Source organism: Lethenteron reissneri, unplaced genomic scaffold, assembly GCF_015708825.2.
Source record: "Lethenteron reissneri isolate LAM-NWPU_2019-01 unplaced genomic scaffold, ASM1570882v1 scaffold_1639, whole genome shotgun sequence".
Classification (NCBI taxonomy): domain Eukaryota; kingdom Metazoa; phylum Chordata; class Hyperoartia; order Petromyzontiformes; family Petromyzontidae; genus Lethenteron; species Lethenteron reissneri.
Window position 1 is genome coordinate 2172152 of NW_026891376.1, and position 23899 is coordinate 2196050.

General features: G+C 54.2%; 1 protein-coding gene across 1 annotated transcript; it reads left to right on the top strand.

Moving 5' to 3' along the window:
- The first annotated feature begins 1562 nt into the window (after positions 1-1562).
- On the top strand, positions 1563-22566 carry LOC133363044 (uncharacterized). Its single transcript, XM_061582054.1, has 9 exons — positions 1563-1684; positions 1907-1951; positions 6027-6064; positions 10109-10239; positions 10572-10674; positions 11886-11960; positions 14685-14822; positions 19523-19908; positions 22476-22566. Exons 2-9 carry the CDS (start codon positions 1908-1910, stop codon positions 22551-22553), a joined length of 993 nt encoding a protein of 330 aa, XP_061438038.1. The 5' UTR covers positions 1563-1684; position 1907; the 3' UTR covers positions 22554-22566.
- The last annotated feature ends 1333 nt before the right edge of the window (positions 22567-23899 follow it).

Below are 23899 nucleotides of genomic sequence, written 5' to 3' on the forward strand. Positions count from 1 at the left end.
ACTCATATCGTTGCCATCATCATCACCATCATCATCACCATCATCATCACCATCATCATCACCATCATCATTATCGCCATCATCATCGCCATCACCGTCATCATCATCGTCGTCATCATCATCGTCATTATCGTCATTGTCATCATCGTCGTCGTCATCATCATCGTCATTATCGTCATTGTCATCATCGCTATCATCGCCATCATCACCGTCATCATCACCGTCATCATCGTTGCCATCGTCATCACCGTCATCATCATCACCATCATCATCACCATCATCATCGCCATCATCACCGTCATCATCACCGTCATCATCGTTGCCATCGTCATCACCGTCATCATCATCACCGTCATCATCACCGTCATCTTCGTCATCATCACGTTATCATCATCCTTGCCATCCTCGCCATCATCGTCATCGCCATCATCGCCATCATCATCGCCACCCAGTCACTCACCCAGCCACTCACCCAGCCACTCACCCAGCCACTCACCCAGCCACTCACCCAGCCACTCACCCAGTCACTCACCCAGCCACTCACCCAGTCACTCACCCAGCCACTCACCCAGTCACTCACCCAGCCACTCAGTCACTCACCCAGCCACTCACCCAGCCACTCACCCAGCCACCCAGTCACTCAGTCACTCACCCAGTCACTCAGTCACTCACCCAGCCACTCACCCAGTCACTCACCCAGCCACTCACCCAGCCACTCACCCAGTCACTCAGTCACTCACCCAGCCACTCACCCAGTCACTCGCCCAGTCACTCGCTCAGCCACTCACCCAGCCACTCACCCAGCCACTCACCCAGCCACTCACCCAGTCACTCAGTCACTCACCCAGTCACTCAGTCACTCACCCAGCCACTCACCCAGTCACTCACCCAGCCACTCACCCAGTCACTCACCCAGCCACTCACCCAGTCACTCGCTCAGCCACTCACCCAGCCACTCACCCATCCACTCACCCAGTCACTCGTGCATCCATCCACCCACCCACCCACTCACTCACTTACCCACCCACTCACCCACTCACTCACTCCCTCACTCGCTTAGCCACTGCTCACCCACCCACTCACGTACTCAGCCACTCACTAACTCACCCGGCCATACACTCAGTTGCCAACCCAAATAGTCACCCACACATCCACTCAGCCATTCGCCCGCCCACTCACTCACTTGCCCACTCAAGTAATCACCCACTCACTCACCCACTACTCAACCACCCACTCCACTAATCATTCACCCATTCATTCACTTAACCACCCACTCACTTCATCACCCACTCACTACCTAACCCGCTCACCTACCCACTCACCCAAACACTCGTTCGCTTAATCACACAACCACTCACCCACTACTCAACCACCCAATCAACTAACCATTCACCCATTCATTCACTTAACCACCCACCCACTCACTTCATCACCCACTCACTCCCTAACCCGCTCACCTACCCACCCGTACCCTACCGTAACCCGGCCGGGTATCGGGTAGGGTACGGGTATCGGGTAGGGTACGGGTATCGGGTAGGGTACGGGTATCGGGTAGGGTACAGGTATCGGGTACCCGCTTGCGACCTCTGCCGTTGACCTCGCAGGATCTGAGCGAGTTCTACCTGCATGTGGAGAGGCTTGTCTACCTGCCCACGGGAGTGGACGACTCCGGCCTGCAGAGCTAGTGAGGCCTACGCATACGCACCACTACACACACACACACTACACACACACTACACACACACACTACACACACTACACACTACACACACACACACTACACACTACACACACACACACACTACACACACGTGTCACCCTACACACACACACGCCACCTACACTTATTCCCAGACTTCACGGTATGTTCAGGTTGATGTGTGTGTCTCTCTCTGTGTGATTGCAGCATGCATTTGAATTGCACCCGGACCAGGATAAAGCATTTGTGGAGGTGGGTGAGAATGAGGCCCATTAATTAATTAATAATAATGATGATGATGATAACAGTGGTGGAAGTTTGTACCGATCACAATGTCTATGGGTCTCTGTGTGTGTCTATGGGTCTCTGTGTGGTGAGTCTATGGATCTCTGTGTGATGAGTCTATGGGTCTCTGTGTGGTGAGTCTATGGGTCTCTGTGTGGTGAGGCTATGGGTCTCTGTGTGGTGAGTCTATGGGTCTCTGTGTGAGTCTACAGGTCTCTGTGTGGTGAGTCTGTGGGTCTCTGTGTGGTGAGTCTATGGGTCTCTGTGTGGTGAGTCTGTGGGTCTCTGTGTGGTGAGTCTACGGGTCTCTGTGTGAGTCTACAGGTCTCTGTGTGATGAGTCTATGGGTCTCTGTGTGGTGAGTCTATGGGTCTCTGTGTGAGTCTATGGGTCTCTGTGTGGTGAGTTTATGGGTCTCTGTCTGATGAGTCTATTGGTCTCTGTGTGATGAGTCTATGGGTCTCTGTGTGAGTCTATGAGTCTCTGTGTGGTGAGTCTATGGGTCTCTGTGTGGTGAGTCTATGGGTCTCTGTGTGGTGAGTTTATGGGTCTCTGTGTGGTGAGTCTATGGGTCTCTGTGTGATGAGTCTATGGGTCTCTGTGTGGTGAGTCTGTGGGTCTCTGCGTAATGAGTCTATGGGTCTCTGTGTGGTGAGTCTGTGGGTCTCTGTGTGGTGAGTCTGTGGGTCTTTGTGTGGTGAGTCTATGGGTCTCTGTGTGATGAGTCTAGGGGTCTCTGTGTGACGAGTCTATGGGTCTCTGTGTGGTGAGTCTGTGGGTCTCTGTGTGATGAGTCTATGGGTCTCTGTGTGGTGAGTCTATAGGTCTCTGTGTGACGAGTCTATGGGTCTATGTGTGAGTCTATGGGTCTCTGTTTGGTGAGTCTATGGGTCTCTGTGTGGTGAGTCTATGGGTCTCTGTGTCAGTCTATGGGTCTCTGTGTGGTGAGTCTATGGGTCTCTGTGTCAGTCTATGGGTCTCTGTGTGAGTCTATGGGTCTCTGTGTGAGTCTATGGGTCTCTGTGTGGTGAGTCTATGGGTCTCTGTGTGGTGAGTCTATGGGTCTCTGTGTGAGTCTATGGGTCTCTGTGTGGTGAGTCTATGGGTCTATGTGTGAGTCTATGGGTCTCTGTGTGGTGAGTCTATGGGTCTCTGTGTGGTGAGTCTATGGGTCTCTGTGTCAGTCTATGGGTCTCTGTGTGGTGAGTCTATGGGTCTCTGTGTCAGTCTATGGGTCTCTGTGTGGTGAGTCTATAGGTCTCTGTGTGACGAGTCTATGGGTCTCTGTGTGGTGAGTCTATGGGTCTCTGTGTGATGAGTCTATGGGTCTCTGTGTGTGAGTCTATGGGTCTCTGTGTGGTGAGTCTATGGGTCTCTGTGTGGTGAGTCTATGGGTCTCTGTGTGATGAGTCTATGGGTATCTGTGTGGTGAGTCTGGGTCTCTGTGTGAGTCTATGGGTCTCTGTGTGGTGAGTCTATGGGTATCTGTGTGGTGAGTCTATGGGTCTCTGTGTGGTGAGTCTATGGGTCTCTGTGTGATGAGTCTATGGGTCTCTGTGTGGTGAGTCTATGGGTCTCTGTGTGATGAGTCTATGGGTCTCTGTGTGGTGAGTCTATGGGTCTCCGTGTGGTGACTCTGTGTGTCTCTGTGTGATGAGTCTATGGGTCTCTGTGTGATGAGTCTATGGGTCTCTGTGTGATGACTCTGTGTGTCTCTGTGTGATGAGTCTATGGGTCTCTGTGTGATGAGTCTATGGGTCTCTGTGTGAGTCTATGGGTCTCTGTGTGATGAGTCTATGGGTCTCTGTGTGGTGAGTCTATGGGTCTCTGTGTGATGAGTCTATGGGTCTCTGTGTGAGTCTATGGGTCTCTGTGTGATGAGTCTATGGGTCTCTGTGTGGTGAGTCTATGGGTCTCTGTGTGTTGAGTCTATGGGTCTCTGTGTGATGAGTCTATGGGTCTCTGTGTGTTGAGTCTATGGGTCTCTGTGTGATGAGTCTATGGGTCTCTGTGTGGTGAGTCTATGGGTCTCTGTGTGGTGAGTCTATGGGTCTCTGTGTGGTGAGTCTATGGGTCTCTGTGTGGTGAGTCTATGGGTCTCTGTGTGGTGAGTCTATGGGTCTCTGTGTGGTGAGTCTATGGGTCTCTGTGTGGTGAGTCTATGGGTCTCTGTGTGGTGAGTCTATGGGTCTCTGTGTGGTGAGTCTATGGGTCTCTGTGTGGTGAGTCTATGGGTCTCTGTGTGGTGAGTCTATGGGTCTCTGTGTGTTGAGTCTATGGGTCTCTGTGTGTTGAGTCTATGGGTATCTGTGTGACGAGTCTATGGGTCTCTGTGTGGTGAGTCTGTGGGTCTGTGTGGTGAGTCTATGGGTCTCTGTGTGATGAGTCTATGGGTCTCTGTGTGGTGAGTCTATGGGTCTCTGTGTGATGAGTCTGTGGGTCTCTGTTTGATGAGTCTATGGGTCTCTGTGTGTAGAGTCTATGGGTCTCTGTGTGGTGAGTCTATGGGTCTCTGTGTGGTGAGTCTATGGGTCTCTGTGTGGTGAGTCTATGGGTCTCTGTGTGGTGAGTCTGTGGGTCTCTGTGTGATGAGTCTGTGGGTCTCTGTGTGATGAGTTATGGGTCTCTGTGTGGTGAGTCTATGGGTCTCTGTGTGTTGAGTCTATGGGTCTCTGTGTGGTGAGTCTATGGGTCTCTGTGTGTTGAGTCTATGGGTCTCTGTGTGATGAGTCTATGGGTCTTTGTGTGATGAGTCTATGGGTCTCTGTGTGATGAGTCTATGGGTCTCTGTGTGGTGAGTCTATGGGTCTCTGTGTGATGAGTCTATGGGTCTCTGTGTGGTGAGTCTATGGGTCTCTCTGTGTGGTCAGCCTATGGGTCTCTGTGTGGTGAGTCAATGGGTCTCTGTGTGATGAGTCTATGGGTCTCTGTGTGATGAGTCTATGGGTCTCTGTGAGTCTATGGGTCTCTATGTGATGAGTTTATGGGTCTCTGTGTGATGAGTCTATGGGTCTCTGTGTGATGAGTCTATGGGTCTCTGTGTGATGAGTCTATGGGTCTCTGTGTGATGAGTCTATGGGTCTCTGTGTGATAACATATGAAAAAGATTGTTTAAAATAGATATTTTTTACTGATAGAATATAGTATTGTCATCAGCATGACATTAGTATACCAAGTTTGCATTCGATATTGTGAAGTGGGTTAAAATTTTGTTACAACATTTGAGGATACAACAACAACAACAGACAGAGTGAGTTTATAGAAAGCGTGTAATAAAAAAGATGGTATTGAATTGAATTTAAATAAGTATAACCCGTAAAAACAAAGTTTTTCACAATAAATCCTTTATATGCGTGGCGGCTAGAGTCCTCTCGTCCTCTGGCTTGAGATGGCTGCCACCTATGGGTCAGATGATTGCCTGCCACCATTAAGCAATTGGTAATTAAATATTTAATTTGTTTTCCCTAAACAGTGTAAAATTTAGGAATTTTTTTTCACGAACATTAATTGTCACGCACAACGAGTCTGTGTGCAAAATGTCAGCTCGATTGGATCACGGGAAGTGGGTTAAAAAACGACCGAAAGATTTGCGCGGTCGTAAGCGCGCAAGCAAGCAAGTGAACTTAATATAAAGGATTTAACAAGTATAACCCGTAAAAACTAAGTTTTTCACCATAAATCCTTTATATGCGTGGCGGCTAGAGTCCTCTCGTCCTCTGGCTTGAGATGGCTGCCACCTATGGGTCAGATGATTGCCTGCCACCATTAAGCAATTGGTAATTAAATATTTAATTTGTTTTCCCTAAACAGTGTAAAATTTAGGAATTTTTTTTCACGAACATTAATTGTCACGCACAACGAGTCTGTGTGCAAAATGTCAGCTCGATTGGATCACGGGAAGTGGGTTAAAAAACGACCGAAAGATTTGCACGGTCGTAAGCGCGCAAGCAAGCAAGCGAGTGAACTTCATATAAAGGATTTAAAAAGAGAGCTCGCGGGACACATGGAGATGCTCATGCCGCGTTCCGCGTGTCGTTGGCAGTGAACGCTTTGGCCCCAAGTCCTGCGTCTCCGGTTCAGGTGAGCGGTGTGCGTGTCACCACCCGCCCCTCCCCCTCCCCCCGACTGCCCTGACTGTGACGCCGTGCGTCTACGGAGTCGGTTTCGTTCGCCGCTAGACTCCGAACGGCGTTTGAGAGCGTCGGTGAAACTGTGCCAGCGTGAAAGAGCAGGCCAAGTACGCGCCCACGCCGGTTCTTCACGTTCTGCAGATGTAGAACTAGTGGCATCTACATCTACAGAACGTGAAGAACCAGTGGCATCTACATCTGCAGAACGTGAAGAACCAGTGGCATCTACATCTGCAGAACGTGAAGAACCAGTGGCATCTACATCTGCAGAACGTAAAGAACCAGTGGCATCTACATCTGCAGAACGTGAAGAACCAGTGGCATCTACATCTGCAGAACGTGAAGAACCAGTGGCATCTACATCTGCAGAACGTGAAGAACCAGTGGCATCTACATCTGTAGAACGTGAAGAACCAGTGGCATCTACATCTGCAGAACGTGAAGAACCAGTGGCATCTACATCTGCAGAACGTGAAGAACCAGTGGCAACTACATCTGTAGAACGTGAAGAACCAGTGGCATCTACATCTGTAGAACCAGTGGCATCTACATCTGCAGAACGTGAAGGACCAGTGGCTTCTACATCTGCAGAACATGAAGAACTAGTGACATCTACATCTGCTGAACATGAAGAACCAGTGGCATCTACATCTGCAGAACGTGAAGAACCAGTGGCAACTACATCTGCAGAACATGAAGAACCAGTGACATCTACATCTGCCGAACATGAAGAACCAGTGGCAACTACATCTGCAGAACATGAAGAACCAGTGGCATCTACATCTGTAGAACGTGAAGAACCAGTGGCATCTACATCTGCAGAACGTGAAGAACCAGTGGCATCTACATCTGCAGAACGTGAAGAACCAGTGGCATCTACAACTGCAGAACGTGAACCAGTGGCATTTACATCTGCAGAACGTGACGAACTAGTGGCATCTACATCTGTAGAACATGAAGAACCAGTGGCATCTACATCTGCAGAACGTTACGAACCAGTGGCATCTACATCTTCAGAACCAGTGGCATCTACATCTGCAGAACGTGAAAAACCAGTGGCTTCTACATTTGCAGAACGTGAAGAACCAGTGGCATCTACATCTGTAGAACGTGAAGAACCAGTGGCTTCTACATCTGCAGAACGTGAGGAACCAGTGGCATCTACATCTGCAGAAAGTGAAGAACCAGTGGCATCTACATCTGTAGAACGTGAAGAACCAGTGGCATCTACATCTGCAGAACGTGAAGAACCAGTGGCATCTACATCTGCAGAACGTGAAGAACCAGTGGCATCTACATCTGCAGAACGTGAAGAACCAGTGGCAACTACATTTGCAGAACATGAAGAACCAGTGGCATCTACATCTGTAGAACCAGTGGCATCTACATCTGCAGAACGTGAAGAACCAGTGGCATCTACATCTGCAGAACATGAAGAACCAGTGGCATCTACATCTGCAGAACGTGAAGGACCAGTTGCTTCTACATCTGCAGAACATGAAGAACCAGTGGCATCTACATCTGCAGAACGTGAAGAACCAGTGGCAACTACATCTGCAGAACATGAAGAACCAGTGACATCTACATCTGCCGAACATGAAGAACCAGTGGCAACTACATCTGCAGAACATGAAGAACCAGTGGCATCTACATCTGTAGAACGTGAAGAACCAGTGGCATCTACATCTGCAGAACGTGAAGAACCAGTGGCATCTACATCTGCAGAACGTGAAGAACCAGTGGCATCTACAACTGCAGAACGTGAACCAGTGGCATTTACATCTGCAGAACGTGACGAACTAGTGGCATCTACATCTGTAGAACATGAAGAACCAGTGGCATCTACATCTGCAGAACGTGAAGAACCAGTGGCATCTACATCTGCAGAACGTGAAGAACCAGTGGCATCTACAACTGCAGAACGTGAACCAGTGGCATTTACATCTGCAGAACGTGACGAACTAGTGGCATCTACATCTGCAGAACGTGAAAAACCAGTGGCTTCTACATTTACAGAACGTGAAGAATCAGTGGCATCTACATCTGTAGAACGTGAAGAACCAGTGGCATCTACATCTGCAGAACATGAAGAACCAGTGGCATCTACATTTGCAGAACGTGAAGAACCAGTGGCTTCTACATCTGCAGAACGTGAGGAACCAGTGGCATCTACATCTGCAGAAAGTGAAGAACCAGTGGCATCTACATCTGTAGAACGTGAAGAACCAGTGGCATCTACATCTGCAGAACGTGAAGAACCAGTGGCATCTACATCTGCAGAATGTGAAGAACCAGTGGCATCTACATCTGCAGAACGTGAAGAACCAGTGGCAACTACATCTGCAGAACATGAAGAACCAGTGGCATCTACATCTGTAGATCCAGTGGCATCTACATCTGCAGAATGTGAAGGACCAGTTGCTTCTACATCTGCAGAACATGAAGAACCAGTGACATCTACATCTGCAGAACATGAAGAACTAGTGACATCTACATCTGCAGAACATGAAGAACCAGTGGCATCTACATCTGCAGAACGTGAAGAACCAGTGGCAACTACATCTGCAGAACATGAAGAACCAGTGACATCTACATCTTCAGAACATGTAGAACCAGTGGCAACTACATCTGCAGAACATGAAGAACCAGTGGCATCTACATCTGTAGAACGTGAAGAACCAGTGGCATCTACATCTGTAGAACGTCAAGAACCAGTGGCATCTACATCTTCAGAACCAGTGGCATCTACATCTGCAGAACGTGAAGAACCAGTGGCATCTACATCTGCAGAATGTGAAGAACCAGTGGCATCTACATCTGCAGGAGATGATTCACCTTGTAACGCCATTCCCCGTGTTTATTGTACACGCTGCACATGTTTGGAATCGACAGGACTAAAGTTGAACAAATTGACTTGTGAGCAGACCTGCGGAGACCTCACTCGTTCATTAGTCGAGGGGTCCCTGTATTTGGACACGTGTAGTAGTAGCAGTAGTAGGATGGACAACAACAACAACAACAGGATTGCTGCTGCATCTACGCTGGGTCACACAAAGAGTGGCCGACGTAGAAGTGAGATAAAAGGTTGCAAAAATAAGAAGGCGATCTCAGAGGTAGCTCTACGATGCCAACTTTTACGAGCCATTCTGAGTGGATCAGAACATTACATGGGTCGCTGTGTGAATCTATGGATGTGGAAGTCTATGGGTCTCTGCTGTGTGAGTCTATGGGTCTCTGTGTGCGTGTGGGTCTCTGCTGTGTGAGTCTATGGGTCTCTGCTGTGTGAGTCTATGGGTCTCTGCTGTGTGAGTCTATGGGACGACGATGATGACGATGATGATGATGACGACGATGATGATGACGATGATGATGATGACGACGATGATGACGATGATGATGAAGACGATGACGATGACAACGACGATGACGACGACGTTGACGACGATGACGACGACGACGATGATGACGATGATGACGATGACGACGATGACGATGATGACGATGATGATGACAATGACGACGATGACGACGATGATGATGACGATGACGACGATGACGACGATGATGATGAAGATGATGATGATGACGACGACGATGACGACGACAATGACGACGATGACGACGATGATGACGATGATGACGATGACGACGATGACGACGATGACGACGATGACAACGATGACGATGATGACGACGATGACGACGATGACGACGATGATGACGATGACGATGATGACGATGATGACGATGATGACAACGATGAAGACGATGACGACGATGACGATGATGACAACGATGACGACGATGACGATGATGACGATGATGACGATGATGACAACGATGAAGACGATGACGACGATGACGATGACGATGATGACGACGATGACGATGACGAAGACGATGACGAAGACGACGATGACGACGACGACCTCTGCTCTCTTTCCTCCGCTAGTCCTGACCGATCAGAATAATTCTCCTGCTGCTGCCGCTGCAGCTGCCGGAGGTGCGGGCCCCAGCAACGAAGGTGGTGGAGGAGGAGGTGGTGGAGGAGTTGGAGGTGGAGGTGGAGGTGGAGCGGTAGGAGGTGGAGGAGGAGGAGAGGCGGTGGAGCGCGCTGCACTGGAGGTACCCTCTCCGTCACCCGAGGTCGATAGCGCTTGGTGCAGTCACCGTGTCCCTCCGTCCGTCCGTCCGTCCGTCCCTCCGTCCGTCCGTCTGTCCCTCCGTCCGTCCTTCCGTCCGTCCGTCCCTCTGTCCCTCCGTCCCTCCGTCCCTCCGTCCGTCCCTCCGTCTGTAGAAGCTCAGTGGGCGGCGGTGGGGGGGGGGGGGGGGTCTCCTTGCCTGGTGAAAGAAATAAAAAAAAACACAGAAATGGTTTATTAGTTTCACGATTTGTCGGTGCGACGTCGCGACCGTTGGCTGACCGGGACGCTGACGGACGTGTCGCTTCTTCGCAGGGCGACGACGTCGACGACGGCGACGACGGCGACGACGACGTCGTAACCTCCGGGACCCTCGCGATCCCTCGCAGCCAGCAAATGATTCTCGACAGCCTGGCCGGTGGGTTTCATGTCTTGGGCGTCGCTGCGGCTATGAGATGTTGACTACCTCGCCTGGTACGCAGGAGGTCGTGGGTTTGATCACGACCCTGACGACGCCTGCTGCTGCTGCTGTAGATTTGGAGTCTGCGTCTCTCGCATCATCATCATTATCACGGTGGCTAGGAGATGTTGACTACCTCGCCTGGTACGCAGGAGGTCGTGGGTTTGATCACGACCCTGACGACGCCTGCTGCTGCTGCTGTAGATGTGGAGTCTGCTTCTCTCGCATCATCATCATTATCACTGCGGCTAGGAGATGTTGACTACCTCGCCTGGTACGCAGGAGGTCGTGGGTTTGATCCCGACCCCTGACACCTGCCAATGGGTGGCTATGAGATGTTAACTACCTCGCCTGGTACGCAGGAGGTCGTGGGTTTGATACCGACCCTGACGATGCCTGCTGCTGTAGATTTGGAGTTTGCGTCTCTCTCTCATCATCATCATCACGGTGGCTAGGAGATGTTGACTACCTCGCCTGGTCTACAGTCTGTGTGTCTCTCTCTCATCATCATCATCATCATCACGGTGGCTATGAGATGTTGACTACCTCGCCTGGTACGCAGGAGGTCGTGGGTCTCTACGTATCTCTGTGTGGGTCTCTACGTATCTCTGTGTGGGTCTCTATGTATCTCAATGAGTCTCCATGGGTCTGTATGTCTATTTATGGGTCTCTATGTGTCTCTATGGGTCTCTATGGATCTCTATGGGTTTCTATGGGTCTCTATGTATCTCTATGAGTCTCCATGGGTCTGTATGTCTATTTATGGGTCTCTATGTATCTCTGTGGGTCTCTATGGGTCTGTATATCTATTTATGGGTCTCTATGTATCTCTGTGGGTCTCTATGGGTCTGTATATCTATTTATGGGTCTCTATGTATCTCTGTGGGTCTCTATGGGTCTGTATATCTATTTATGGGTCTCTATGTATCTCTGTGGGTCTCTATGGGTCTGTATGTCTATTTATGGGTCTCTATGTATCTCTGTGGGTCTCTATGGGTCTGTATATCTATTTATGGGTCTCTATGTATCTCTGTGGGTCTCTATGGGTCTGTTACTCTCGTTAACACGTTACCACGATTACTCTCGTTAACACGGTTACCACGGTTACCACGGTGCGCTCTCTTGCCTGGTGGTGATGCGTGTCGCCCGTCTGTGTGTCCCCCCCGCAGAGTGGAGGGACGACTACGAGGCTACGACGCTTCACACCGTCACCGCCGCCCCCTCTCCGGCTGCCTCCTGCCCAGGTACCTTTTTTCCACTGCCACATCCGAGCCAAGCCAGCGCGGTACAGGTGGTGTTTTTCCACTGCCCGCATTCGAGCCAAGCCAGCGCGGTACGGGTGGTGTTTTTCCACTAGCCACATCCGAGCCAAGCCAGCACGGTACGGGTGGTGTTTTTCCACTGCCACATCCGAGCCAAGCCAGCACGGTACAGGTGGTGTTTTTCCACTGCCACATCCGAGCCAAGCCAGCGCGGTACGGGTGGTGTTTTTCCACTGCCCACATCCTAGCCAAGCCAGCACGGTACAGGTGGTGTTTTTCCACTGCCCGCATTTGTGCCAAGCCAGCACGGTACAGGTGGTGTTTTTCCACTGCCCACATCCGAGCCAAGCCAGCGCGGTACGGGTGGTGTTTTTCCACTGTCACATCCGAGCCAAGCCAGCGCGGTACAGGTGGTGTTTTTCCACTGTCACATCCGAGCCAAGCCAGCGCGGTACGGGTGGTGTTTTTCCACTGGCCACATCCTAGCCAAGCCAGCGCGGTACGGGTGGTGTTTTTCCCACTGCCACATCCGAGCCAAGCCAGCACGGTACGGGTGGTGTTTTTCCACTGGCCACATCCGAGCCAAGCCAGCACGGTACGGGTGGTGTTTTTTCCACTGCCACATCCGAGCCAAGCCAGCGCGGTACGGGTGGTGTTTTTCCACTGCCAACATCCGAGCCAAGCCAGCGCGGTACGGGTGGTGTTTTTCCACTGTCACATCCGAGCCAAGCCAGCGCGGTACAGGTGGTGTTTTTCCACTGTCACATCCGAGCCAAGCCAGCACGGTACGGCTGGTGTTTTTCCACTGGCCACATCCTAGCCAAGCCAGCGCGGTACGGGTGGTGTTTTTCCACTGGCCACATCCGAGCCAAGCCAGCGCGGTACGGGTGGTGTTTTTCCACTGCCACATCCGAGCCAAGCCAGCGTGGTACGGGTGGTGTTTTTCCACTGTCACATCCGAGCCAAGCCAGCGCGGTACAGGTGGTGTTTTTCCACTGCCCGCATTTGTGCCAAGCCAGCGCGGTACAGGTGGTGTTTTTCCACTGCCCGCATTTGAGCCAAGCCAGCGCGGTACGGGTGGTGTTTTTCCACTGCCCGCATCCGAGCCAAGCCAGCGCGGTACGGGTGGTGTTTTTCCACTGTCACATCCGAGCCAAGCCAGCACGGTACGGCTGGTGTTTTTCCACTGGCCACATCCTAGCCAAGCCAACGTGGTACGGGTGGTGTTTTTCCACTAGCCACATCCGAGCCAAGCCAGCACGGTACGGGTGGTGTTTTTCCACTGCCTGCATCCTAGCCAAGCCAACGTGGTACGGGTGGTGTTTTTCCACTGCCACATCCGTGCCAAGCTAGCACGGTACAGGTGGTGTTTTTCCACTGCCCACATCCGAGCCAAGCCAGCGTGGTACAAGTGGTGTTTCTCCACTGCCCACATCCGAGCCAAGCCAGCGCGGTACGGGTGGTGTTTTTCCACTGCCCACATCCGAGCCAAGCCAGCGTGGTACAAGTGGTGTTTCTCCACTGCCCACATCCGAGCCAAGCCAGCACGGTACAGGTGGTGTTTTTCCACTGCCCACATCCGAGCCAAGCCAGCGTGGTACAAGTGGTGTTTCTCCACTGCCACATCCGAGCCAAGCCAGCACGGTACGAGTGGTGTTTTTCCACTGCCTGTATCCGAGTCAAGCCAGCACGGTACGGGTGGTGTTTTTCCACTGCCCACATCCGAGCCAAGCCAGCACGGTACGGGTGGTGTTTTTCCACTGCCCACATCCGAGCCAAGCCAGCGCGGTACGGGTGGTGTTTTTCCACTGCCTGTATCCGTGCCAAGCCAGCACGGTACAGGTGGTGTTTTTCCACTGCCTGTATCCGAGCCAAGCCAGCGCGGTACGGGTGGTGTTTTTTCCACTGCCTGTATCCGAGCCAAGCCAGCACGGTACAGGTGGTGTTTTTCCACTGCCCACATCCGAGCCAAACCAGCACGGTACGGGTGGTGTTTTTCCACTGGCCACATCCGAGCCAAACCAGCACGGTACAGGTGGTGTTTTTCCACTGCCACATCCGAGCCAAACCAGCACGGTACGGGTGGTGTTTTTCCACTGGCCACATCCGAGCCAAACCAGCACGGTACGGGTGGTGTTTTTCCACTGCCACATCCGAGCCAAACCAGCACGGTACGGGTGGTGTTTTTCCACTGGCCACATCCGAGCCAAACCAGCACGGTACAGGTGGTGTTTTTCCACTGCCACATCCGAGCCAAGCCAGCACGGTACAGGTGGTGTTTTTCCACTGCCACATCCGTGCCAAACCAGCACGGTACAGGTGGTGTTTTTCCACTGCCACATCCAAGCCAAGCCAGCGCGGTACAGGTGGTGTTTTCCACTGCCCGCATCCGAGCCAAGCCAGCGCGGTACAAGTGGTGTTTTCCACTGCCACATCCGTGCCAAACCAGCGCGGTACAAGTGGTGTTTGTCCACTGCCACATCCGAGCCAAGCCAGCGCGGTACGGGTGGTGTTTGTCCACTGCCCGCATCCGAGCCAAGCAAGCGTGGGTTTTTATTTTCATTCCCACTTGAAAAATTCTCCCGTAGATCTGTGCTGCGATGAATGAGTGGCTCCGACGCTCATTCGTATCATGAGCACGGTCACCGTGTGACCGCCAAGAATATTGTCTCTGATTTTTTCCCCAACTTCTCTCCGGCTGTGTAGGGTCCGCGCGGATCCACGGTCAGCGGAGTGAGAGGCACCGTCAGACGCAGCGGCACGAGGCACCGCTGACGATCGGGAGACGAAGAGAGACGCGGGGAGGGAGAGAGACACAGGGAGGGAGTGGGACACACGGACAGAGTGAGACACTGGGACAGAGAGAGACACTGGGGCGGAGAGAGACACAGGGAGGGAGAGAGACACTGGGAGGGAGTGAGACACAGGGAGGGAGTGGGACACACGGACAGAGTGAGACACTGGGACAGAGAGAGTCACTGGGGCGGAGAGAGACACAGGGAGGGAGAGAGACACTGGGAGGGAGTGAGACACAGGGACAGAGAGAGACACGGGGACGGAGAGAGACACGGGGACAGATACAGACACAGGGACAGAGAGAGACACTGGGACAGATACAGACACAGGGACACAGAGAGACACCGGGGCGGAGAGAGACACTGGGACAGATACAGACACAGGGAGACAGAGAGACACGGGGACAGAGAGAGACACAGGGAGGGAGTGAGACACAGGGAGGGAGTGGGACACAGGGACAGAGAGAGACACAGGGACAGATACAGACACGGGGACGGAGAGAGTCACTGGGACAGATACAGACACTGGGACAGATACAGACACTGGGACACAGAGAGACACGGGGACAGAGAGAGACACAGGGAGGGAGTGAGACACAGGGAGGGAGTGGGACACAGGGACAGAGAGAGACACAGGGACAGATACAGACACGGGGACGGAGAGAGTCACAGGGACAGATACAGACACAGGGACACAGAGAGACACGGGGACAGAGCGAGACACTGGGACAGATACAGACACAGAGACACAGAGAGACACAGGGACACAGAGAGACACGGGGACAGAGCGAGACGTGGGGAGGGGCAGAGATTGACACGCACGGCGATGAGACCCACGGAGAGCTGCAACTGTTGGGACTTTTCGACGACCAAGACGCCTTGAGGCTGGGAAGTCCTCACAGCTCAGGTAGCCGTACCCCGGGGGTGGGCTGGAGGGGGGGGGTGCGTGGGGGGTGAGGGGGTGGGGGGGTGCGTGGGGGTGAGGGGGTGGGGGGGTGCGTGGGGGGGTGGGGGGGTGCGTGGGGGGTGGGGGGTGCGTGGGGGGTCGGGGGGTGCGTGGGGGTGGGGGGATGGGTGGGGGGTGCGTGGGGGGGATGGGGGGGTGGGTGGGGGTGGGGGGTGCGTGGGGGTGGGGGGGTGGGTGGGGGGGGTGCATGGGGGGTGGGGGGGGTGCATGGTGGGGGTGCGTGGGGGGTGGGGGGGGGTGCGTGGGGGGTGGGGGGGGGTGCGTGGGGGGTGGGGGGGGGTGCGTGGGGGGTGGTGGGGGGGGGGGGCTGCCTGGAGACTTCGCCGAAAGCGACCAGTCAACTCCGCTGGTTCGCGGCGAATTCCGTCAGATTGATAATTGTTTTGTTACCCTTCTATCCGGCAACAAAACTGACACCTTTTTGTTTGCATAGACCACAATACCTGCAGTCATAATACAAACAAAAAACACAACTCTGATAATGTATGCGCTGTCCTTGAAGTTGATTGGTCCACACCCGAGACAGCTTTCCTTAGAGCCTAGTCTCACATGGTGTTGGACCAGATGACGTGTGAACATGGGTCTCTATGTGAGTCAGATTGACGGGTAGGCATCCGGCCTGTGCGCAGGGCGATAAAAGACAAAGATCCCCCGTGTAGCCTCGACGGACTGTAGGGGCAAGTGCTGTTAGCGAGCACCTATGAAGGCCGGAACGGCACACGAGGGGGTGGGTGGCCAGCACCACGCCCGACCGCCTTTGTCTCCCCAGTGGCGATGTTTACACACCGCACCTATAGACTCACACAGCAGAGACCCATAGACTCACACAGCAGAGACCCACACTCACACAGCAGAGACCCATAGACTCACACAGCAGAGACCCGTAGTCTCATACGGCAGACACCCATAGACTCACACAGCAGACACCCATAGACTCACACAGCAGAGACCCACAGACTCACACAGCAGAGACCCATAGACTCACACAGCAGACACCCATAGACTCACACAGCAGACCCACAGACTCACACAGCAGAGACCCACAGACTCACACAGCAGAGACCCATAGACTCACACAGCAGACACCCATAGACTCACACAGCAGACCCACAGACTCACACAGCAGAGACCCGTAGACTCACACAGAGATCCATAGACTCACACAGCAGAGACCCATAGACTCACACGTACAGAGACCCATAGACTCACACAGCAGAGACCCATAGACTCACACAGCAGAGACCCATAGACTCACACAGCAGAGACCCATAGACTCACACAGCAGAGACCCATAGACTCACGCAGCAGAGACCCATAGACTCACACAGCAGAGACCCATAGACTCACACAGCAGAGACCCACAGACTCACACAGCAGAGACCCATAGACTCATCACACAGAGACCCATAGACTCATCACACAGAGACCCATAGACTCACGCAGCAGAGACCCATAGACTCACACAGCAGAGACCCACAGACTCACACAACAGAGACCCACAGACTCATCACACAGAGACCCATAGACTCACGCAGCAGAGACCCATAGACTCACACAACAGAGACCCACAGACTCACACAACAGAGACCCACAGACTCACGCAGCAGAGACCCATAGACTCACACAGCAGAGACCCATAGACTCACGCAGCAGAGACCCATAGACTCACACAGCAGAGACCCACAGACTCACACAACAGAGACCCACAGACTCATCACACAGAGACCCATAGACTCACACAGCAGAGACCCATAGACTCACACAACAGAGACCCACAGACTCATCACACAGAGACCCATAGACTCACACAGCAGAGACCCATAGACTCACACAGCAGAGACCCACAGACTCACACAGCAGAGACCTATAGACTCACACAGCAGAGACCCATTGGGTCTCTGCTGTGTGAGTCTATGAATATGTGTCTCTATGGGTATCTGTGTCTGCGTGTCTCTATGGGTCTCTGTGTGTCTCTATGGGTCTCTGTGTGTCTCTATGGGTCTCTGTGTGTCTCTATGGGTATGTGTGTCTCTATGGGTCTCTGTGTCTGCGTGTCTTTATGTGTCTCTGTGTGTCTCTATGGGTCTCTGTGTCTGCGTGTCTCTATGGGTCTCTGTGTGTCTTTATGGGTCTCTGTGTGTCTCTATGGGTCTCTGTGTGTCTCTATGGGTATGTGTGTCTCTATGGGTCTCTGTGTGTCTCTATGGGTCTCTGTGTGTCTTTATGGGTCTCTGTGTGTCTCTATGGATATGTGTGTCTCTATGGGTCTCTGTGTCTGCGTGTCTCTATGTGTCTCTGTGTGTCTCTATGGATATGTGTGTCTCTATGGGTCTCTGTGTCTGCGTGTCTCTATGGGTCTCTGTGTGTCTTTATGGGTCTCTGTGTGTCTCTATGGGTCTCTGTGTGTCTCTATGGGTATGTGTGTCTCTATGGGTCTCTGTGTGTCTCTATGGGTCTCTGTGTGTCTTTATGGGTCTCTGTGTGTCTCTATGGGTATGTGTGTCTCTATGGGTCTCTGTGTCTGCGTGTCTCTATGTGTCTCTGTGTGTCTCTATGGGTCTCTGTGTCTGCGTGTCTCTATGTGTCTCTGTGTCTCTATGGGTCTCTGTGTCTGCATGTCTCTATGGGTCTCTGTGTCTGCGTGTCTCTATGGGTCTCTGTGTGTCTCTATGGGTCTCTGTGTGTCTCTATGGGTCTCTGTGTGTCTCTATGGGTCTCTGTGTGTCTCTATGGGTCTCTGTGTGTCTCTATGGGTCTCTGTGTGTCTCTATGGGTCTCTGTGTGTCTCTATGGGTCTCTGTGTGTCTCTATGGGTATGTGTGTCTCTATGGGTCTCTGTGTCTGCGTGTCTCTATGGGTCTCTGTGTGTCTCTATGGGTCTCTGTGTCTGCATGTCTCTATGGGTCTCTGTGTCTGCGTGTCTCTATGTGTCTCTGTGTGTCTCTATGGGTCTCTGTGTCTGCGTGTCTCTATGGGTCTCTGTGTGTCTCTATGGGTCTCTGTGTGTCTCTATGGGTCTCTGTGTGTCTCTATGGGTGTCTGTGTGTCTCTATGGGTCTCGGTGTCTGCGTGTCTCTATGGGTCTCTGTGTGTCTCTATGGGTCTCTGTGTGTCTCTATGGGTCTCTGTGTGAGTCTATGGGTCTCTGTGTCTGCGTGTCTCTATGGGTCTCTGTGTGTCTCTATGGGTCTCTGTGTGTATCTATGGGTCTCTGTGTGTCTCTATGGGTCTCTGTGTGTCTCTATGGGTCTCTGTGTGTCTTTATGGGTCTCTGTGTGTCTTTATGGGTCTCTGTGTGAGTCTATGGGTCTCTGTGTCTGCGTGTCTCTATGGGTCTCTGTGTCTGCGTGTCTCTATGGGTCTCTGTGTCTGTGTGTCTCTATGGGTCTCTATGTATCTCTATGGGTCTCTGTGTGTCTTTATGGGTCTCTGTGTGTCTTTATGGGTCTCTGTGTGAGTCTATGGGTCTCTGTGTCTGCGTGTCTCTATGGGTCTCTGTGTCTGCGTGTCTCTATGGGTCTCTGTGTCTGTGTGTCTCTATGGGTCTCTATGTATCTCTATGTGTCTCTGTGTGTCTATGTGTCTCTGTGTGAGTTCGGATCTCTAAGCCCGTGAGCGGGACCCGCGGTGCCATCGCTGCGACCGTCGCGGACTGCGACCCGGGCCTTGTCCACGTGGGCCACCACCCCCACCCCCCTCCCAGCAAACCCTGCGGCCCCCACCCCCCCCCACCCCCCCCACATCACAGTGACCCGTCTCCGCTTGACCCTGTCCCCGTGCAGATGGCAGCGCGGCAAGCGGACACCTCCATGCTGACCGGGTGGGCGTGGAGGAGGAGGATGATGATGGTGGTGACGGTGGTGGTGACGGTGACGGTGACGGCGGTGGAGCCGTTGGTAGCTCCTGCGGCGCTGGGGTGGAGCGCTGGCAGCAGCAGGAGCAGCAGCAGCAGCAGCGTCGGCAAGAGCCCCCCGACGTTAACCGGTCTCCAGCCAAGAGGCGGCGGTGTCGGCTGGACGATGCGGCCGCCGGTCGTGGTGACGGTGACATCGCCGCTGGTCGTGGTGACGGTGGCGGTGACGGTGGCGGCGGCGGTGAGACGCTGCGGGCCGGGAGCTCGGCTCCTCGGCCGACGGAGGACCGGCGAGGCGACGCCAAATCGGCACAGGCAAGAGGGGGAGGGGGGGGTGGTGAGCTCGGTGGAGTTTGGGGGGCGCTTGCGGTGAAACTCCGCGGCCGTGTCCTCCAATGGGACGCAGTCGGCACCGTGACGCCCGGGGCCGAGGAAAAGCGAATTTTTGACGGCGTCTTGTCGTTTGCACGCGCGGATCACGCGCAGCGAGCAAAGTTCATGTTCGTGGTTCTTTCGGTGAGGTCACGTGGAAGGGAAATAATTAAATGATGAGGATTTAACATTCTCGCGACGTTTCGATCGCAACGCAACAGATGACGCAACCGGGTACCCGATACCCGTACCCTACCAGATACCCGTACCCTACCCGATACCCGTACCCTACCAGATACCCGTACCCTACCCGATACCCGTACCCTACCCGATACCCGTACCCTACCCGATACCCGTACCCTACCGGATACCCGTACCCTACCAGATACCCGTACCCTACCTGATACCCGTACCCTACCAGATACCCGTACCCTACCCGATACCCGTACCCTACCAGATACCCGTACCCTACCCGATACCCGTACCCTACCCGATACCCGTACCCTACCCGATACCCGTACCCTACCGGATACCCGTACCCTACCAGATACCCGTACCCTACCTGATACCCGTACCCTACCAGATACCCGTACCCTACCCGATACCCGTACCCTACCCGATACCCGTACCCTACCCGATACCCGTACCCTACCCGATACCCGTACCCTACCCGATACCCGTACCCTACCCGATACCCGTACCCTACCAGATACCCGTACCCTACCCGATACCCGTACCCTACCCGATACCCGTACCCTACCCGATACCCGTACCCTACCCGATACCCGTACCCTACCCGATACCCGTACCCTACCAGATACCCGTACCCTACCCGATACCCGTACCCTACCCGATACCCGTACCCTACCAGATACCCGTACCCTACCTGATACCCGTACCCTACCAGATACCCGTACCCTACCCGATACCCGTACCTTACCCGATACCCGTACCCTACCCGATACCCGTACCCTACCCGATACCCGTACCCTACCCGATACCCGTACCCTACCAGATACCCGTACCCTACCCGATACCCGTACCCTACCCGATACCCGTACCCTACCCGATACCCGTACCCTACCCGATACCCGTAACCGATACCCGTACCCTACCCGATACCCTACCCGATACCCGTACCCTACCCCATACCCGTACCCTACCCGATACCTGTACCCTATCCGATACCCGTACCCTACCCGATACCCGTACCCTACCCGATACACGTACCCTACCCGGCTACCCGTACCCGGCTGGGTACTGGTAGCCGTTTGCGACCCTGGTGCGGCCGGGTACGGGTAGGCCGTGAGTCACTGGTGAGTCACCGTTTGTCACTCATTTCCCAACGTCTTGTCTCTTCTCACAATTCAAGTTCCTAGAATCAACCCACCCACGCCTGCAACGTGGCTTCATCCCAGAGGTCGCAATCAGGTACCCGATACCCGTACCCTACCCGATACCCGGCTGGGTTACGGGTAGGGTACGGGTACGGCCGGGTACGGGTAGCTGTTTGCGACCCTGGTGCGGCCGGGTACGGGTAAGGAATCGAAACCCGTTTGCGACCTCTGCAACGCCAGTAATCATCGTCGGGTGTGAAAAACCGCGGCGAGAAAATTTGAAAAAAGCGGCGTTTCTTTCTTAACGTCAGCACCCCATGGGCATCGATTGGCGGTTGTTCATCGATGCTCGGAACGGAGGAGGAGGTGGGGGGGGGGGGGAGAGGGTGAATGGAACGCGGTCTGAAAGTCACCGTGACCGTGAACACAATCAATCAAGACCCCGAAATGGTTTATCAAATCCTTCCAATGATTGCCGAGCCAGAATCCATCTTCTCGGTTGAAATTGTCTCTGTGTGGTGAGTCTGTGGGTTTCTGTGTGGTGAGTCTGTGGGTTTCTGTGTGGTGAGTCTGTGGGTATCTGCGTGGTGAGTCTGTGGGTTTCTGTGTGGTGAGTCTGTGGGTATCTGCGTGGTGAGTCTGTGGGTCTCTGTGTGGTGAGTCTGTGGGTCTCTGTGTGGTGAGTCTGTGGGTTTCTGTGTGGTGAGTCTGTGGGTATCTGCGTGGTGAGTCTGTGGGTTTCTGTGTGGTGAGTCTGTGGGTATCTGCGTGGTGAGTCTATGGGTTTCTGTGTGATGAGTCTGTGGGTTTCTGTGTGGTGAGTCTGTGGGTCTCTGTGTGGTGAGTCTATGGGTTTCTGTGTGGTGAGTCTGTGGGTCTCTGTGTGGTGAGTCTATGGGTCTCTGTGTGTTGAGTCTATGGGTCTCTGTGTGATGAGTCTATGGGTCTCCGTGTGATGAGTCTATGGGTCTCTGTGTGATGAGTCTGTGGGTCTCTGTGTGATGAGTCTGTGGGTCTCTGTGTGGTGAGTCTGTGGGTTTCTGTGTGGTGAGTCTATGGGTCTCTGACGATGACGACGATGATGACGACGATGATGACGACGTCGATGACGATGATGATGACGACGATGACGACGCCGCCAAAACCAGATGTACTCTCTCCCCCACTGCCCAGTTGGACTGTGAGCGCGACCACCGCACCTGCTGCCCCTCGCCCGACCACCGCGGCAGTGAACTGCTGCGCATTCGGTGAGTCCCACGGTGACAGTGAGTGACGCTCGGTCTCCATGGTGACGGTGAGTGACGCTCGGTCTCCATGGTGACGGTGAGCGACGCTCGGTCTCCATGGTGACGGTGAGTGACGCTCGGTCTCCATGGTGACGGTGAGCGACGCTCGGTCTCCACGGTGACGGTGAGCGACGCTCGGTCTCCACGGTGACGGTGAGCGACGCTCGGTCTCCACGGTGACGGTGAGCGACGCTCGGTCTCCATGGTGACGGTGAGCGACGCTCGGTCTCCATGGTGACGGTGAGCGACGCTCGGTCTCCATGGTGACGGTGAGCGACGCTCGGTCTCCATGGTGACGGTGAGCGACGCTCGGTCTCCACGGTGACGGAGGAGCGACGCTCGGTCTCCATGGTGACGGTGAGCGACGCTCGGTCCTCCACGGTGACGGTGAGCGACGCTCGGTCTCCATGGTGACGGTGAGCGACGCTCGGTCTCCACGGTGACGGTGAGCGACGCTCGGTCTCCACGGTGACGGTGAGCGACGCTCGGTCTCCATGGTGACGGTGAGCGACGCTCGGTCTCCACGGTGACGGTGAGCGACGCTCGGTCTCCATGGTGACGGTGAGCGACGCTCGGTCTCCATGGTGACGGTGAGCGACGCTCGGTCTCCACGGTGACGGTGAGCGACGCTCGGTCTCCATGGTGACGGTGAGCGACGCTCGGTCTCCACGGTGACGGTGAGCGACGCTCGGTCTCCACGGTGACGGTGAGCGACGCTCGGTCTCCATGGTGACGGTGAGCGACGCTCGGTCTCCACGGTGACTGTGAGCGACGCTCGGTCTCCACGGTGACGGTGAGCGACGCTCGGTCTCCATGGTGACGGTGAGCGACGCTCGGTCTCCACGGTGACGGTGAGCGACGCTCGGTCTCCACGGTGACGGTGAGCGACGCTCGGTCTCCATGGTGACGGTGAGCGACGCTCGGTCTCCACGGTGACGGTGAGCGACGCTCGGTCTCCATGGTGACGGTGAGCGACGCTGTCTCCACGGTGAGGTGAGCGACGCTCGGTCTCCACGGTGACGGTGAGCGACGCTCGGTCTCCATGGTGACGGTGAGCGACGCTCGGTCTCCACGGTGACGGTGAGCGACGCTCGGTCTCCACGGTGACGGTGAGCGACGCGCGGTTTCCACGGTGACGGTGAGCGATGCTCGGTCTCCACGGTGACGGTGAGCGACGCTCGGTTTCCACGGTGATGGTGTCTTCCTGCCCCGTGTCTCCTCTCTCTCCTTCCCATCTCCCTCGCTGCTGTCTCCCCCCCCCCCACTCCACATCGCCACCACCACCACCACCGCCGCCACCACCACCGCCGC